At 44.3% G+C, this 18,265-nt stretch overlaps 2 protein-coding genes across 2 annotated transcripts; both read right to left on the reverse strand.

Moving 5' to 3' along the window:
* Positions 1-552: 552 nt before the first annotated feature.
* Positions 553-2,765, reverse strand: bdh1 (3-hydroxybutyrate dehydrogenase, type 1). Its single transcript, XM_037279506.1, has 5 exons — positions 2,527-2,765; positions 2,121-2,231; positions 1,816-1,957; positions 1,593-1,745; positions 553-1,265 (listed from the first exon to the last, which is right to left on the reverse strand). Exons 1-5 carry the CDS (start codon positions 2,737-2,739, stop codon positions 805-807), a joined length of 1,080 nt encoding a protein of 359 aa, XP_037135401.1. The 5' UTR covers positions 2,740-2,765; the 3' UTR covers positions 553-804.
* Positions 2,766-2,829: 64 nt separating this feature from the next.
* On the reverse strand, positions 2,830-6,358 carry LOC119139586 (clusterin-associated protein 1 homolog). Its single transcript, XM_037280398.1, has 12 exons — positions 6,337-6,358; positions 6,163-6,274; positions 5,955-6,039; positions 5,682-5,861; positions 5,502-5,597; positions 5,339-5,422; positions 5,135-5,268; positions 4,904-5,042; positions 4,696-4,762; positions 4,521-4,619; positions 3,389-3,429; positions 2,830-3,272 (listed from the first exon to the last, which is right to left on the reverse strand). The coding sequence occupies exons 1-12, from the start codon at positions 6,356-6,358 to the stop codon at positions 3,126-3,128; spliced, it is 1,206 nt and encodes a 401-aa protein (XP_037136293.1). The 3' UTR covers positions 2,830-3,125.
* Between the last annotated feature and the right edge of the window lie 11,907 nt (positions 6,359-18,265).

The raw sequence follows: 18,265 nt of genomic DNA on the forward strand, positions 1-18,265 counted from the left end.
TCACGTTAACCACGCCCACAACTTCCTGGTCTATTACCTTGGAAAACACTGATTGGTCCGCTCCAATTAGGCAACCGCGTTTTACTTGTGGCGTTGACTTTTAAAGCAAAATGGCTGTTCCCCGCAATGGAAGAAGTGGACGAACGAAGTGTAAAATTTAGAGGGTCCATTGAGAAGCTTTTAGCTTAATCTAAAGCCCTGACGTTTTGACGAGACCAACCAACAAGTATGTATTCAAACAGTAGAGCCACATATTTGTTCCACTTGTTCATTTCCTAAACAATCAACAGCAGCACCTGAACGCCTCAAAGTTAGCTATGTCGTCATTCATAGCCCGTGTAGACGAGCACTGAATTTACCAGAATATTTATGCTTGCTGTGTTAGTTTTGGGCTCCTGAATGGAAATATTCTAATGCTAAGAGTTTAGTGTTTGTAGGCTCCTGAATGGAAATATTCTCATGCTAAGAGTTTAGTGTTTGTATTGCACTTGACTGCTACCATTGCACCTGGCCTTGTATCAAAAAATATTGTAGAAGAGTGAACTCTAGTGGTTGTTTAGTGGTTTACAGCCATCGCTTTAATTTTAATAACTGTACTTTTCTATTGCTTTGTCGCTAGCCACAATTTTAAAACGTACCATTGAGATAACACTGCCTTTTTTATCATTCTGTGCTACATCTGGGGCTCCCACAAACACAATATAAAATGCAATAATTTACTCTTTAATAAGGATTGAAATTTAAGGCTTGATCAGTGAAAGGCTTCAAGTGCTGAGGAATAGCGAAGAGCTGGCACGTCGCCAGTTAGAAGTACAGCAAGTCGGAAAGCACGGAGGGCAGGTGCGTCATCAGCTGCAATCGGATCCACCAGTACGGCTCCATGGCGTTGTACCTGGTGTACGGATGCTTGGACATAACGGCGTCCACCATGGCGTCCAGCACGGGACCCACATCCTTTTGTCCGCCGTTGCACTGTGAGCGCATCAGCGCCATGATCTGATCAAAACGGGCTTTCCCGTAATCGTCCCTGACGTCCGATGAGGCCTCGGCCCACTGTTTGTTGGCCGCGCTGGCCAGGACGTCGCGGCTCAGGATCTCCGCGGCGAAATTCCCCGGCTCCACGACAGACACCTTGATGCCCCAGGACTTCATCTCGTAGCGGAGGCAGTCGAAGAATGCTTCCATGCCGTACTTGGACACGCTGACAGGCGACTGAGCGATATTACCCATCCGGCCGTACAGCCCGGACATGTTTACCACGCGACCTGAAATTGAAATATAGGACTAGTCTGGAACGAGATGTCTACAATGTAGTAAAATTGGAGTTACAGGAAATATTTAAATAAAAATCACAACGAGGCCACAGAATGGCAGCATTGTTCCAAATATAATAGTTAAGCCTTGTGGCCCAAAGCTGAGCTGTCTTAAGAGAATTACTCCTGCCAAGAATATTGCCTGTGACTTCACAAGTGAATCACAAGTGGCGTCTTAACGGCAGCAAACCACAAGGAATGTCTTCCAAACCGCAAATTGTCACAACCTTGTCATTTGCGATGACTGTGCGCTAATTCAGACAGATTAGTTGCCCCCACCTTTGGCTCGGCGAATAAGCGGCAGAAGCGCTTTGGTGACCCGAATGGTTCCCCACAGGTTGATCTCGGAAACTTCTTTGTAGGCTTCCACGGAGGTGAACTCCACTCCTCCGAACGTGGACACGCTGGCGTTGTTGACCAGCGCCCATAAACCTGGACGGCCAACCCGGACATGAAATGTTACAAGACAAGCGAAGATGTCCGTCGACTCTGATTGTTCTACCTCTCTCTGAGTCCTCCAGGTTGTCTCGGACGAAGTGGGCGGCTCTGTTCACCTGCTCGTTGCTGCTCACGTCCAGCTGGACCACCTTCATGCGCTCTGAGTGGAAGTCCTCCAGGATCTTGGCACTCTCTCCACCTTTATCCTGCAAAGAAACTATCCTCCATTTTGTACGCAGGCGCTCCAGAATCTAATTCTGTTAACGTGTGCAAATTTTATCCGATTAATCGTTTTGTAGCAACAGCCCTAGTTACCGTGATTCTAAAAATGTCCCCCACCCACCCTTATACAGTTGAGTGCACACTCACCTTAAGTGAGCATCCTGCAAAGACGGTGAAACCAAGTTTGTGCAGATGCTGGGCGAGAGCCAGTCCAAAATTGCTGTCACAACTCGTGAGGAACACTGCTTTGCCTGTTGCCTGCACAAGATAAAACACCAATGTAATGCGGGGGTGTTCTATTCCTTGAGGCACAGGTTCTCAAACTGCGTTCCCCTGAACCCACTGCAATAAAATATTTTTAAAACTCACATAGTAAAATGGCTTATTTTTCTCTTGTTAAACTCTTTAACTTAAACTTTATTGTAGAAAAATATCTGAGAGGTTTTTTTTTTCTCCCCTGAAAACAGTTCATTTTAATTGGTTAGAACTCGTGTCCCAAGGCTCCGTATATGTAAAGTGTTGCCCGTGATGCGTCCATGGAACCACTTGTTACCTCCACCAGTCCTCTGGGAATCCGAGGTGTCGCAACGTACAGGACGAAAAGCAAATAGGAGACCACCACGCACTCGCTCACGCTCGCCTCCGGCACTCCCAGCAACCCCGTGACGGCGTTCAGCAGGGCGGGCAGGCCGAAGCCCAGTGACACGGTCACGAACGCGGAGAAAAAGACGAGAAGACAGACTCGGAGCGCAGGAAGCGGCGCCATCTTAGCCAAATGATGCCTTTACATTCCGGGACACGCCTCTCTCACAATGACATTTGGTTAAAAAAAAAAAAACAACTTGTGACGATTTCAATATGGAGTAACAATTTTATTCACATTGTTTGGTGGTTGTCATGTGTCAATTCATCAATTAACATAAATTCGCAATGATTTGAGAAAATAGAAAAACCGAAACTGGAAGTGCAGGGGAGGACATTCTCTTGGGCGTGAGCGTCATTTTCGGTATGAGTACAGTGCAGATTCTTTACGCTATTTTCTTATGTGTTATATTAAAACGTCTAAAACGTGGAGACAACTAAATTTAAAATATTTTTCCATCAAATAATGTTTTGAGTTATTTTAAGCGTACCCACAATTAGATTATGAATTCAAAAGTCATCATCACTCTTATCCAGCAGATGGCGTTTGGTGCCTCCCCTGGAAATGCAAGACGTCCTCGCTTCTTGACCCCCCAAAAAGCCATCCAATCCCAGGCCGTCATCTTCTTCGTCTTCATCTCTCTCGCTCTCCTCTGACTGAAAGGTATAATTCCACACATCTTGTCAAAACTCAACTCCAGTCAAAATGAAGTAAATGTTGGAGCAAGTTGCAGTACATGGGGAGGGCATTTTTAATGTTTTAATAGTTTTACCTCATCACTGTCATCACCTAGCATGGTCCCAAGGGCTGCTCCTAAATCAAACAAACCATAAATATACCCAATCTATGTAGACGCGGTGATAATCTGTGTGATGGGTTATGCATTTTGAGGATCTTTGTTTTTAGCAAACTGAAAATCTATTTTTAGCTTGCTTTGGAAACTAATCACTGGCATCGGGAGCATACCGTTTTTTTCCATGTATAATGCGCCCCCATGTATAATACGCACCCTAAAAATGGCATGTCGATGCTGGAAAAAAGCCTGTACCCATGTATAATACGCACCCAAATTTTGACTTTTTTTTTTTTTTTTTTTTAAAGTCCCAATGATCGTCACACACGCATCTGGGTGTGGTGAAATTTGTGCTCTGCATTTGACCCATCCCCGTGTGATTTTGATCCATCCCCTGGGGGAGAGGGGAGCAGTGAGCAGCAGCGGCGCCGCGCTCGGGAATCATTTGGTGATCTAACCCCCCAATTCCAACCCTTAATGCTGAGTGCCAAGCAGGGAGGCAATGGGTCCCATTTTTATAGTCTTTGGTATGACCCGGCCGGGTTACTTAAGTCCGTAAACGTAAAATTATTTCAGAAAAAAGATCATCTTTGGGAACAACCGGATGTTATTCTGCCGGTCAGTATCACTGCGCATGCAGTAGCAAACTCGATAGCGAAGAAATATGTGAGACTCTCAACGGGATCACCAATATTTGAGTGATGTTCCAGTTATTTATCACAATTATTTATTATTAGAATAATAATATATATAATATATATAATAATTATTTATTTATTATTCACAATTGTCATGGTGATCTTTCTGGTGATTTCTTAACTAGGCTGGATGTATTTTTTTTGTTGGCGTTGATTTCTCCGACTGCCCAGAAAGGCACCACTGCGATCAGTTAGGTTAAAATGAAAAGAGAGGAAAGTGACGTTGTAAAGAACCATCCGTGACAAGATTTTCTTCAAAAATTGTTGTACCATGATTTTCTTAAAAAAAACAAAAAAAAACAAAAAAAAAACAATTGTACTCATGTATAATGCGCACCCCAGATTTTAGGACAATAAATTAGTTAAATTTTGTGCATTATACATGGGAAAAACCGTATTTTTTTCTTCTTTACCTGCCACAATTTCATTTAGAGGAAGTCTTGGATTAGAAGTTTGACACTCATCAGTGTCTCCGTCTAGGCCTTTGTCCTCAAGAGTGTCCTCTTCATTAACTGTAATAAATAGAAATTGGATAATACGAGTTAGTACCACAAGGTCAATCTGAGTTTTATCAGTTGTTTGCCTCACTTGAACTCATCGAATCCCCATAATTCTCCTTCAGTTGTTGCATCATCCTGTTTCGATTACTTTCTTCCTGCGGGTATACGAAGAAACACGCTAGAACACATTCACATTTTCCAAGTAGAGCCTTCTCATTTGACAGGCCGTTTTTCTTTCTTTCAGTATTTAATACTGCCATCATTTGTGAAACAGAATCCTGTCTACATTCACGTACCTCAAACATCTTCTCTTGTCTGATCTGTTTTTCCTGCTGCCACTCAAGGTAATAAAAGTTTAGAAGGTTTTCCACTTGCAACTTGTACTGCTCCTCCAACTTCTCCTCGATCTTCTCGTATTCATCCATGAATAATGGCCTGAGAGATCCAAAGCAACATAGCCATCATTTCTCCTCTTGCCAAGTCATTAACGGGAATGAAGTCATTAATCGTTCATTGTCAAAACTCACCGGACACTTTGTAGTGTCTGGAGTCTCCTCTGATTCATCTCCAACTGCCAGTGTTTCTTTTCTTTCTTGGCATCCAGACTGGTGACGTCAGAAACAACATTCTTCATCATCACTTTGGTCTTCTCCACATTTTCCTTCATAAATGACAAAGATTTTAAGCAAGGATAGTTGATGATATGAAAATCCAACGCCCTGGATACACACCAAGACCTCCTTGTTGGCGTGTCTCAAGGCCGTTTCTATCTCGCTGATCTCCAGAGGTCTTGCAATGGCAGCCGTTCTCAAGTTCTAAAAAAAAAAAAAAACTTCCCCCGAGAACTTTATCAATTCCTGAACCCGTCCGTGTCAGCAAATATTTTTCTCTCACCCTCAAGTCCACCTCCTTTCCTAATAAATCATACAGAGACGCTCCTTTGGACGTGGCCTCCGACGCCAGCTGCCGAGCTGCTTTCAGATCTGAAATCTAGGGGGAAATACAGAAATGAAATGATAAATTTGACGAACTAAGATTCAATGCCGTTATCTGAAGCTTCAATAAAGTTCTCACTCGAGTGCCCAGTTCAAACTTGAATTTGGTGTTTTCCTCCTCCACTCTGTCCTCCTGGGCCATCTGCTTGGTCTTCATGGCATTGTACAATACCGAAGTGATCTTCAACATCTCCTTGACTGCGTAACCATCAGCCTGGTAAAGGCGCTTGGTGTTCATTTTGATGTGAGCTTTAGTTGCCTGTCATATGAAGAGATGCATATTCGTTGATGAGCAAAACAAAAACACAAAACCCCCGACATTTTCTGGTTCTTTTAGAATTCAAGGAGTTACCATGAATTGAGCCACAGTCTTGATGAGCGATATCCGGTCTGACTCAGTGGTCATGTCGGTCGCAATTTCCATTTGGGGTTCATAACTACATTTGAGAGGTTAAAGGAGATACCGTCGTTTCATGAGTTAACATACATCTTGGTTAGAATAAGATGAATCCCGTAATTTGCATCGTATACTTTTTTTCTCCTATTGTTTGTAAACATACCATTTAGTAAGCCATATTAGGATTTCCGCAACGAGTGTAAAGTTGGGCGTTCGGAAGTTTTCCACAGATATCAAGCGAGGGAAGCCCAAAGCTCGCATCATCTCCGTAAAATCTATTAAAAAAAAAAAATTGGTTTTCATTAACATCATCAGTGTGGTGTATATGAGTACTTACTTCGCAAGTCCCTGAAAGACATCTTGTCAATGGGCACGGACTGTCAAAAATAAAAACAAAATTTAGGAAATGCAAACGTCCATCCGTTTGTTTCTGAAAACAGATGTGCACACTAAATGACCAGTTTTGAAAACAATAAAAACATGTTGCGCTTCGGATTTGTGATCTTTATTGTTGTTATTGTTGGCCTTGCAAACGTGTCTTGCACGGCGACGCAGCGAGCTCAAAAGCCTTTGTTTACGTTCTCGTTGCCGCAAACCGGCGGGTACATTCCGCTCCGTCACACCCGCAATGCAAAGCGTTTCCCCAGGCAACAAAAATCAACAACGACTTTCAACTGAAATAAGCACCCCTGAGCAGATTTCAATTTTCAAAAGTTTTCATTCATTTAAATTAATACTTTCGGATGCAGGCTATTGTCACGCGTCCCGGTCAAGTAAAACGTCAAAATGCCTATGCTCACCAGGCTTCCAGAAGTGCTGTAAACATTTGATTTAGTTCGACAGAACTTGTGAAAAGGCTCAGACGGCTTTTTTCGGAAAATGTTCAGGGCAATTAAGGCAGTGTTTCCCAACCACTGTGCCGCGGCACACTGGTGTGCCGTGAGAGATGTTCAGTTGTGCCGTGGGATTGTCCACTATTAATTACGGAGCGCATTGTAAACAGGATCGCCAAACCACTGGTCAGTTCGCGCAAGGCCTGGTCAGCCACTTGCTATTTGTGCATGCGTGGAGAATCGGAGAATCTTAAGATTTCATGTTGTGTCGGTCTGATTGTATTGCATCGGCACATACTCAGTTTATGCGTGTTGCCGTGTGCTTTTGCTAACAGTGACAGACACTATGACGGTTGTTGTGCGTTTGGTGTCCGATGGAAATCAGATCATGCAGTTCAACCGGAGAACCTGGATTGTTAATTTTTCACCAACATAAAATACACAGTCAAGCTGCTGTCAGAACAGCAGAGCGTCTTTAAAAGTGACATTGTTCTTATTGTCGTAATATTTATAGCGCTAGTCTAAAACAGTAAACAAAGTCATGTTGATTCTTTTGGATTTTAATCACAATCATTTTCAATAGTTTATTCCTTACACTGTCTAAAACCTTTTTAAAAAACTCACTTTTATTTAAAAAAAGAAATACAATCAAAATAATATTTAGTATTTATTTTTATTCAATTATTCGACTCTTCATACACATATAGGAATAGGACTTTACGTCTTTCGTTGTAATATAACTGATTTTAATATAGAAGCTGGTGTAAATTGGTGGTGTGCCTCGAGATTTTTTCCAGGTGTGCCGTGAATGAAAAAAGGTTGAGAAACACTGAATTAGGATGACCAGACGTCCTCTTTTTCCCGGACATGTGCAGTAAGGCTTTGTAGGAAAAAAATGACCACGTATAGTAAGGGTTTTTTGGGGGGTAAAAATAATAGTAAGGCTTTTTTGGTCAAAAAAAAAAAGAAATGACCATGTATACGTTTTTTCTTTTGTTTGTTTAAATACAAATGACCATGTAAGGCTTCATTTAGTAAAAAAATGACCAGGCGTAATAAGTTTTTTGGGGTTAAAATAAAAATAAAATAAAAAAAAATTAAAAAGGCCGCATTTCTCCGTTAACATGGTTTATAACTTTACCCGGTGTTAGGGAGACTATGGTGCGAACCCCACACGAAGCAGTCTTTGAGCTAAGGTTGACATAGTGTAAGACTCGAACTCGGCTCTCCCGAACATAAGGCAAAAGCTTTACGTACTACACCAGGGGTGGCCAACCAGTCAGAGGCGAAGAGCCACATTTTTGACTGTGTCATCCCAAAGAGCCACATCACCCCCCCCCCGCAAAGAGCCACATCATACCCCCCCGCAGACAGAGAGAGACAGACACACACAGGCCTCTGCTCAGCCAGATTTATTGAATATGTCCCACACCAAGATAATGACAGTTATTTAACAGTTAACATTGTGTGCACTGTCTCACACACACATAAACTCTCAGTTCAAGCAAGTCCACAAACAGAAATATAACAATTTTCAATAACCCTAACCCTTTAATGAAGTCGCCTTCGTTGTATGGCTTTTTAGCCTGTGCAATGTTCCAAGCCAGTTGATATGATGCAAGCGTTACGGTCTCTGAGTGGTTTGTAAATTTTTGGGAAAAATGCATCTGCTTTTCTGCCTGACCTTTCAAAGTGACCAACCTGTGCTTGCGAAGTTCAGTCCCTTTTGGAAATTCCTGGTCGATATTAGGATGGACTGAGCTGAAGTGACGCTGAAGATTTGAAGCTTTGAAATGCGCTAATGATGCCTGACATATAAGGCAGAATGGCTTGCCATTACGTTCAACAAAAAAATATAAACTCTCCCACTCTGTTAAAAACGTCCTGTGTTCTTCTTCATATTTTCGTTTGGCTGTGCTTATTTTCCCTGCCATTTTAAAGTTAAAAACTTAAAAGTTAAAGTTAAAGTCCCAATGATCATCACACACACACCTGGGTGTGGTGAAATTTGTCCTCTGCATTTAACCCATCCCCGTGTGATTTTAATCCATCCCCTGGGGGAGAGGGGAGCAGTGAGCAGCAGCGGTGCCGCGCTCGGGAATCAGTTGGTGATCTAACCCCCCAATTCCAACCCTTAATGCTGAGTGCCAAGCAGGGAGGCAATGGGTCCCATTTTATAGTCTTTGGTATGACCCGGCCGGGGTTTGAACCCACAACCTTCCAGTCTCAGGGCGGACACTCTACCACGAGGCCACTGAGCTGGTTTTGAGAGCGAACTTGAAACAAATTATTTACAACTCAAATGAACGCGCGCATTTGCATCAGTACGTCATTCTTCTTCTTCTTTTCAACTCAAACCGATTCAACTGGTCAGCGCACCACCGCCACCTAGGGGGAATAAATGGCAGCGCCAGCCACACACAAAGAAACCGAAATACCGTTCCCCCTATCCCACGGTGACGAGACACAGCACACGATTAACACACAAGTAAAACAACGGGGAGAGAGTTCAGGACCCCAACAGCCTGTGTTGGGTTCACAACATTTATCTGAACAGAATCTCACAGAGGCGGGATATGTCTTCGATGGCAAGCGACTTCTGCAGAAGGGCGACCCAGACACACAGCGAGTGTGGCTGAGATCCGCGCCTTCCCTCAGTTTGGTCGTGCCTTTTATTGAGGAACAAACAATGGGGCAAGTGTACATAAATGCATAGCTTCTTTAGACAGGAAGGACATTCCACAATTACATCTCATGACCACAGCGATACTATTATGGACAGAAGCAGATGGTCGTCTCATGACTTTAGCTTAACAAAAACGTAGTCTTAGTGGTCATGGGATGGATACTTCTGTGGCGTTCTCATGACTTCTACTTAAATAAGACGTTTGTCTGCTTCAGCCATCCCATGACAACCTCATGATCTGTTCATGGATAGCTAACTATGGGGCTTATTGTATAGTGCGACTCATGACTCCAGACATGAGTTCCTTAGCAAGCCAGATGCTCCCAAGTCATTATGACGAGGCCAAACTGTCACATCCTGTAGAAAATCTTGCACACATAAGTAGATACATAGAATCCAATGATAAAAAGTATATTTTTCCCAACAGCCTGGAGATCACAAACTTCGCCAGTGGCGAGCAGTGCTGGCATCCCACAACAAAGTCCCGGCACCATTCGTCACGGATGTAGACGCACAGTCCACCTCCTCGCGATGTTCCCCCACGTACAATGGCCCGGTCCGCCCGATAGCACGCCATCCGCTCCAGATGCACAGCAGCTACGCACTGTCCGGTCCGCAGAACCCAGCAGGCATGTTGATGTCCAGCGATCGAACGTTCGCCAGAAGAATGGAAGGCACGGCCGGGCGAGCTGGGTTGGCCGCCAGCCAGGCCCGGACGCCCAACCGGGGGGGGAATAGCAGGCGAGTCCGGCGACGCTCCAGGACGGAGCAGACCGAGCGCCTTTAATGTTCCCGCTTCAAAGTCCAGATCGCCACAAAACTCGCTTTCGCCGATGTCGAGCAGAACCAGCCCGCCGCACTTGTAGCACAACCCGGTACGACGAGACGAACACACAAAACTGGCGGACAAACCCACATTAAACGACAAAACAAAACACCGTTCGGGACAGAGAGAGGCCGCTGCGTGTGCACGCGCTGCCATCTTACTTCCGTATATACTATACAAGAAGAAAATTACAAAATTTTCAACACCAATATGACTGAATGGTTAATGACTTGTGTTGGTGTTCCGCAAGCCTGGGTTCGAGACCCGCTCTATGCAACACTTTCAAATTAAATAGAGCGACATGTAAGATTCGAACTTGCCTCTCCTGAACGCAATGTGTAAGCTTTACCCAATCGGCCATTCGAGATCTTACTCTTCTTTGTCAAGCGTTTGTAATTGAAGGTTACGCTGAATCTTTCATGAAGCTCGCTTCATCAGTTGTGATAATACAAACAAATCTTTACTCGCAGCGAATTAAACAATGGTTGAGCGGATAACGCCATGACCTCCGAAGTTAGCGGAGCTGGTTCGATACCCGAACCATGCAAGGACTCCACTTTAAAGTTTTCCTCTCGCTTTACTGTTGAGCATCTGTTTTAATTTTTTATTTCTTTTTTCTAATGACGTCATCACAAGAAAAGTATAAAAATACGTCACAACGCGACGATCATTCTTTCACTCACCTCTGACAACGCCACGTTGCTCTTGTCCACCTGCTGCGCCGCACTCCATTCCACAACAGCGTTTAAAACTGACAAGGTGGGTGTTCAACATTTGTTAACGTTTTAAAACTAACTCTCTTTCAGCGTCAAGTTGCACTTTGGGCGTGCTTCCATCTTGCAAGCATGCAAGCTAAAATGTTTGCGCTAGCGTTGGCAGTTAACGTCTTCAACGACCTGAAATTGAACCAAAACGCATTTATTTGGCGTGCGTTTTGGTGCAACGAAATAATTGAAACATTTAACAGTGGGTAAGTACATGGTTTTGAAAACTGTGACGCACGTACCGTGCGGAAAATGACTAACATTAATTGCACAAACATTTAGCAACAACAGCGCCGTTTGCCTGAAGGTAATGTTGGATTTTGTCCACAATTTAGGGAGCGCGCTATCTGCGCCTCACGGCAAAAGCCATTGCCAATCACCTGTTATCCAATTTACTCACTGCGTGCTCGTTCGATTTCTTCAGATTTATGAAAATGCTATGACACTGAAGCAGAAATTAGACTTACACAGGTTGGTTGAGTTCAATCACAATTCTTGTTAAGAAAGCTCTGTTTTCAGGAAAGTACAATACAGCGCTGGGCCTTTTGTGCGACCATGCTCAAGAGCAGAAAGTCTCCATTCAGAAAAGGCAACGTTCAAGTTTCTTTGGTCAGCTTATATTCAGTTGCACATGCCGGTGTGGGCCGAGTTTGATGGGTGATGAGTCTTTGGGGTGGGGCAAGTTTGCAGTAGAGTTTGATTCCATGGGAGTGGGTGCTGGTTCGGTGAGAGCTGGTTCCGTGGGGTTGGGTGCTGATTATGGACGATTCGATGTGTGTAGGGGCTGTTGTTTTCCTGTCCGTCTTTCAGCCTTGACGATCATCTTTGGCCGGGTTCTTGGCTGTCTCCCTCTGGCACCTGCTGGTTTTATCTCCAAGTGACCTTCCTGTAAACATTCTCCTCCATTCTTGCACATATACTCTCGCACCTCATCCATTCATCATTCTTTCAATTTTGTCATTTTGTACGGAATTATGTGAGCTTTTGGCTGTGACAGCATCAATTTATTAATGTTCCCTGACTATGCAAAGTTTGTACTCACCACTTACCATGTTTTTGTTTGTTTGTTCTTTTGATACTCCATGTACTTGCTTACGTCGTCATATTCTTAGTTTAATCATGCTTTCAGCCATATCTTGTGGACTTCAGTTCTGCCTTCAACACCATTGTGCCGCAACGACTCATCTGCAAACTCGACAAGCTGGGCCTCAGTACCTACCTCTGCAAATGGCTACTGGACTTCCTCTGTCAGAGGCCTCAGGTGGTACGTGTTGGCGACAAAATCTCCGCCAGCATCACGCTGAGCACGGGGGCCCCCCAAGGCTGCGTGCTCAGTCCGCTGCTCTTCACCCTGCTGACGCATGACTGCACTGCAACCTACAGCGACAACCGCATAGTGAAGTTTGCTGACGACACGACTCTGGTGGGTCTCATCACCGAGGGCGACGAGACTCAGTACAGGTTGGAGGTTGACCTTCTGACCGCGTGGTGCAGGGACAACAACCTCCTGCTGAACGTCAACAAGACCAAGGAGATTGTTGTTGACTTCCGGAAGGGTCACACCCAACACCTGCCGCTGACCATCGACGGTGCTGTGGTGGAGAGAGTGAGCAGCACCAGGTTCCTGGGGGTGCACATCAGTGAAGATCTCTCCTGGTCCACCAACACCGTATCACTGGCGAAGAAAGCTCAGCGCCGCCTGTACTTCCTGCGGAAGCTCAGGCCAGCTAGTGCTCCTCCGGCCGTCATGACTACGTTCTACCGTGGCACCATTGAGAGCGTCCTCTCCAATTGTATCGCTGTTTGGGGTGGTAGCTGCACTGAATACAACAGGAAGACCCTGCAGCGCATAGTGAACACGGCTGGTAAGATTATTGGTGCTTCACTCCCCTCCCTGAAGGACATTTACACCTCCCATCTCACCCGCAAAGCGACCACGATTGTGAGCGATGTGAGTCACCCCGCTCACTCTTTGTTTGATCTTCTGCCCTCTGGGAAGAGGTACAGGAGCCTGCGCTCCCGCACCACCAGGCTCACCAATAGCTTCATACTCCAGGCTGTTAGGATCATGAACTCTCTCCCCCCTTCTGCGTAGCGTCATGTACTTTTGCGCTATGTGATTCTGACTGTATGCTGTATGCTCACTTGCTCCATTTTTGCTCCTCTTATTTATTTTGTTATTTGTTTATTTATTGTTTATTCATCACTCTTATTTAGTCACTGTTTGTGCCTTCTTGTTTTTATTTGTTTGTGTTGTTTACTTGTCTGTGTATTGTGTGCTATGTCTTGTCACCGTGGGATAGTGGGAACGTAATTTCAATTTCTTTGTGTGTCTTGGCATGTGAAGAAATTGACAATAAAGCAGACTTTGACTTTGACTTTGACTTGATCTTTTCTTTGTTAGTCAAAATATTAGGCAGGTATTTTCAAAGCAAATTAATATTGTTGCATTTATCAATTTGCTTTAAAATGACAGCATAATGACATAATTAAAAGCTGACACTATAGCAATGTCAAACGTGTTCATTTAAGAAAAAGCCACACACGTTTTGTGATCAAATCCTTTGAATGAATAACTGAGAAGAAATTTCAGTTCTGAAGGCTCCTTTTGTCCCAAAGTGACAGGTGGTGGGGAGGGGGGATACAAATTGTAACAGGAACTCTATAAAAAATGTCAACCCGTGAGATTTGTGCCCCCCTCCCATTTTGAGAACGGTGAGTCCTGGACATCGACTGGCTTTTTTTTCTGTCTTCCTGGGGGTCTGTTCAGGTTGTGTGGCAAATTTGAACAGGTTCCCTCATTCCTAGTCCAAATTACAGGGGGGGGGGGACACATCCTCACGGCGGCCCCGTGAGGAGATGTTCCCCTCCCTCATTTTGAGAACAGTGAGTCCTGGACATCGACTGGCTTTTTTCTGTCTTCCTGGGGGTCTGTTCAGGTTGTTTGGCAAATTTGAACAGGTTCCCTCATTCCTAGCCCAAATTACAGGGGGGGAACAGATCCTCACGGCTCAAATACATACCGTTTTTGTCCATGTATAATGCGCAAAATTTAACTAATTTATTGTCCTAAAATCTTGGGTGCGTATTATACATGGGTACAACAATTTTTGAAGAAAATCTCCCTCGAAATAAAACTTGAAATCACCTTTCTTCTTGTTTGTTGTCAATCGCGCATCGCATTCAGCCATCCTGCCCAACACACTTAGTCAGTAAAATTCATAATTGACGACACATCGTTTGATGCGATGGTGCAATCCTTGATGGTGTGTTATTGTCAAATATTGTTTGTTTTTTAATCTCCATCGCAAACGGGATATCATACGGAGGCCGCCATTACAGATGCGCAGAACGGATGCGCAAGACACGTCAGCTATATAAAGAGCGAGACTTCAGTTCTCTACCTAAATGTGTATTACAGGTAATATTTTATTTCACAACACTTTGCCTTGTTCCTTTCCTCTCTGCTGTTCACTTCAAACACGCTCCATACGAACACAATGCTCTCGTATCAGACGCTTGCTCGATCACCTGCTCGTTTGCTGTCACAATGTACCCTACACAAATCCGAAACATTTCTCCGCTATCGAGTTTGCTAGCGCATGCGCAGTGATACTGACCGGCAGAATAACATCCGGTTGTTCCCAAAGATGATCTTTTTTCTGAAATAATTTTACGTTTACGGACTTAAGTAGGAGTCAAAATTTGGGTGCGTATTATACATGGGTACAGCCTTTTTTTCAGCATCGACATGCCATTTTTAGGGTGCGTATTATACATGGGGGCGCATTATACATGGAAAAAAACGGTAATTTTGTTTTCCTTCTTTTGGTCAAACAATATTGTCTTGAATTCAAACTTGTCATCGAAGCACCCATTTTACCCCACCATGTAAGTGCGCACTTAATGTCATTTCGCCATTTCTTTCCTGACAACAATACGCTGCCGCACAATGGACCCAACTATTTACCAACAAATTATTGACTAATTTATGGAATGGAAAGAGCCAGAGACTCAAGGTCTGTCTGTATTTGTACTGTTTATTGAATTATATCTTGCAAAATTATCAATGAAGTTAAGTTAAATGTCTTAATAATGTTGTTGGGCCAATTAGTGGCCCAACAACATTATTAAGACATAACAATGTTATTAAAAAACTCAATTGGCATTAATTTTGTTCTTTACACATTTTATTGAAATTATTGACAGACGTATTTTTTTCTTCTGTTTATTTTTAGATCAACCCGGTGGAATACAAGCTTATTGTTGGCATTGTCAATGAGCATAATCACTGGAAGCTGGCGGTAAAGAAATGTTTTAATGCCACAAGAGGGAGTAACATTACAGCAAAAAATATATAGTTATGTGCAAAACGTTTAATAATTCATGCATATGAGTAATAAAACCTCATATTTTGTGTTTAAAATATAGGCAATCATGCCAGGAGAAAAACGGTCCTTACTACTTGATCCTCTTGGTGAGTCTCAAATGGACATTAAAAAATGCCTGGAATCAAGCACAGCTTCTAAAAGTCAGAGTACTATTGTGATATCAACATTTAACTGAAGATGTGTGTTAGGGTGGTGCTCACTCTAACTTATTTTGCAAGAACCACACGGGAGACAAGTCCTTTTAGACACCTGCAGGTGGAGAGTCCATTCGTCGCTGTGCGTACAGCGATGATTGAATGAGGTCTGACTCAGGCCTCTTGCAGGAGCATTTTTATTGAGAGAAACAGAGTGGGGGTGAGAGTGGACAGGATGGGGTTGAAGCCCCTGGCCTGCTGATCAAAGCATAGCAGGGGGTCTTTTACAACGTTGTGTAAACAAAGCAACACTGATTGCTTCCTCTGCAGCTAGTCCAGGGGTGGGCAAACTTTTTGACTCGCGGGCCGAACTGGGTTCTAAATTTGGACCGGGGGGCCGAACCAGGAGCAGATGGACGTAGTGTTTGTGTGAAGTAATATAAGCGACCTGTAAAGGTCATTGCATAAAAGATTTTGGCCTTTAGTAGGTAGTAAAGCATGGATATTCCAAACAAGTTTTTTGAAAACAAATGCATTTATTAACAGCATTAAAAAAAAAATCACTAAAAAACTGCTATCAGTGATTCTCATAAAATACGACACTATTATTATGAATAACAGTCTCCATCACTTCAGTGCCTGCAGGTCAGATTAATGAAAAATGTTTATCTTATGAGATCACATCAAACAGCAAACATTCTGACCAAATATATCATCTTGAAGAATCGGTGAAAGCATACATCCAAATAAAGTAATCAAAACGGCAACACGGTGAGGGGTATCTGAACATCAGAGCAGAGTTTTAACTCACAAACACCTGGTAACAGAGGTGAGGAAACGGGAAACACTTCCTTAAAGTAAGCCTTAAGAACTTTACAGGTTAAGATTAGTCGCAAACAGGTGGTGCATCAATGTCCTTGAGCATCCTGCATTGTTTGAAAATGAGAATGGTCGCTAGTTTCAATCCCTGCTATGTGTACAAATCATATTCAAAATGCATTTTTTTACAACAAACTTGAGAGCCTCCCCTTCATTTTCAGTGGGAACAGTGTTGTTGGTCTCCCTTTTTTGATAGTGCATCATAGTCTGGAGTAAAATGTGTTGTGGCAATTCTTAGGAGAGATCCGTTTACCTCGATCTGTGACGGGTTGATGTGGCTGAACGTCACGTCGCGTACGTCGAGCCAAATTGGCCACTCTTTTAACATTCGGCACTCACTTCTTTTCTTCGGGCTCATTTTAATGGAAGGATTCCAGGGGAAGGTTTGTGGGTGGCTTTAGCGTAAAACTGTATCTGAAAGCTCAGCGAGCGAATTACAAGAATGCTGTCGTCACAGCCCACGCTCTAAATTCGGGACTGATACAAATAGAGCGCGAGTGCGCCATGTCCGTACTACTGAGTACGTACGTACACGCACTTGTGAGTGTGCACCGAGCTTTCTGACACGGCTTCCGGTAGTAAAGGCGCAGGCGAGCGGTTCCCCATCTACTGGGGAAACGCAGTCATTGCAGGCAAAATGACAAAAAAAAAAAGTTTAATAATACAATTAATTCAGGGTTGGCGGGCCGGATTAAACGGTCCCCTGGGCCGGATGTGGCCCGCGGGCCGTAGTTTGCCCACCCCTGGTCTAGTTCATCTGATCCCGGCCTACAGGCAGAAACTAAAAACTTCTAAGCCTGTGGTGAGGACTGTGAGGAAGTGGACAGTGGAGTCAAGGCAGGACCTCCAAGCCTGCTTTGACTGCACCGATTGGGGAGTTTTCGAAGCTGCAACTTCAGACTTGCATGAACTTACTGACACTGTCACATCATACATCAGTTTTTGTGAGGATCTGTGTGTGCAGACTAAGACCTTCTGCACGTACAACAACGACAAACCTTGGTTTACACCGAACCTCAGGAGGCTGCGCAAAGCCAAGGAGGAGGCCTACAGGACCGCGACCTGTTCAAGCAGACCAGAAACACACTGAACCGAGAGGTCAGGGAAGCCAGGAGGTGTTACGGGGAGAACCTGAAGAGACACCTCTCTGCCAATCCTGATCCCTCAACAGTGTGGAAAGGTCTGCAGAGCATCACGGGCTACAAGAAACGAACACCCCGTCCTGTGGAGAGCCCAAGGCTTGCTAACCAGCTAAACAGGTTCTACTGCAGGTTTGATCGGTCCTCCCACACAACGGGACTTCCTGCAGCACAATCTACATACTCACCTCTCCCCACAACTGCTCTGTCCACACCTCTATCATCGTTGTCACCCACTCTCTCTCTTGCAGAGGCCGCGCCCGCACTCCAGATCCGCGAGGAGGAAGTGCGCCAGATGTTCCGGAGACAAAAGACCAGGAAGGCACCGGGCCCAGACGGCGTGTCACCTTCCTGCTTGAAAGTCTGCGCTGAGCAGCTGGCGCCCACCTTTGCACGGATCTTCAACCGTTCTCTGGAGCTGAGTGAGGTGCCCTCGTGCTTCAAGAGCTCCACCATCGTTCCAGTGGCCAAGAAGCCCGCCATCACAGGTTTGAATGACTATAGACCTGTCGCACTGACATCTGTGGTCATGAAATCTTTCGAGAGGTTAGTGCTGAACCACCTGAAGGATGTCACGGGCCCCCTGCTTGACCCCCTCCAGTTTGCCTACTGGG

This window comes from Syngnathus acus, chromosome 20 (genome assembly GCF_901709675.1).
Source record: "Syngnathus acus chromosome 20, fSynAcu1.2, whole genome shotgun sequence".
NCBI classification, from domain to species: Eukaryota; Metazoa; Chordata; class Actinopteri; order Syngnathiformes; family Syngnathidae; genus Syngnathus; species Syngnathus acus.

Bases quoted from the DNA above. Each gene is read 5' to 3' on its own strand.
- bdh1 (XM_037279506.1), bottom strand. From the start codon at position 2,739: ATGGCGCCGCTTCCTGCGCTCCGAGTCTGTCTTCTCGTCTTTTTCTCC. The intron at 1,958-2,120 runs GTGAGTGTGCAC...GTTTCTTTGCAG, and splicing joins TTGCAGGATGCTCACTTAAG to GATAAAGGTGGAGAGAGTGC. The intron at 1,746-1,815 runs GTAGAACAATCA...TTGGCCGTCCAG, and splicing joins CCTGGAGGACTCAGAGAGAG to GTTTATGGGCGCTGGTCAAC.
- LOC119139586 (XM_037280398.1), bottom strand. From the start codon at position 6,358: ATGTCTTTCAGGGACTTGCGAA. The intron at 5,043-5,134 runs GTGAGTTTTGAC...TGGATCTCTCAG, and splicing joins CAGACACTACAAAGTGTCCG to GCCATTATTCATGGATGAAT. The intron at 3,430-4,520 runs GTAAAGAAGAAA...TGTTTGATTTAG, and splicing joins TCTAAATGAAATTGTGGCAG to GAGCAGCCCTTGGGACCATG.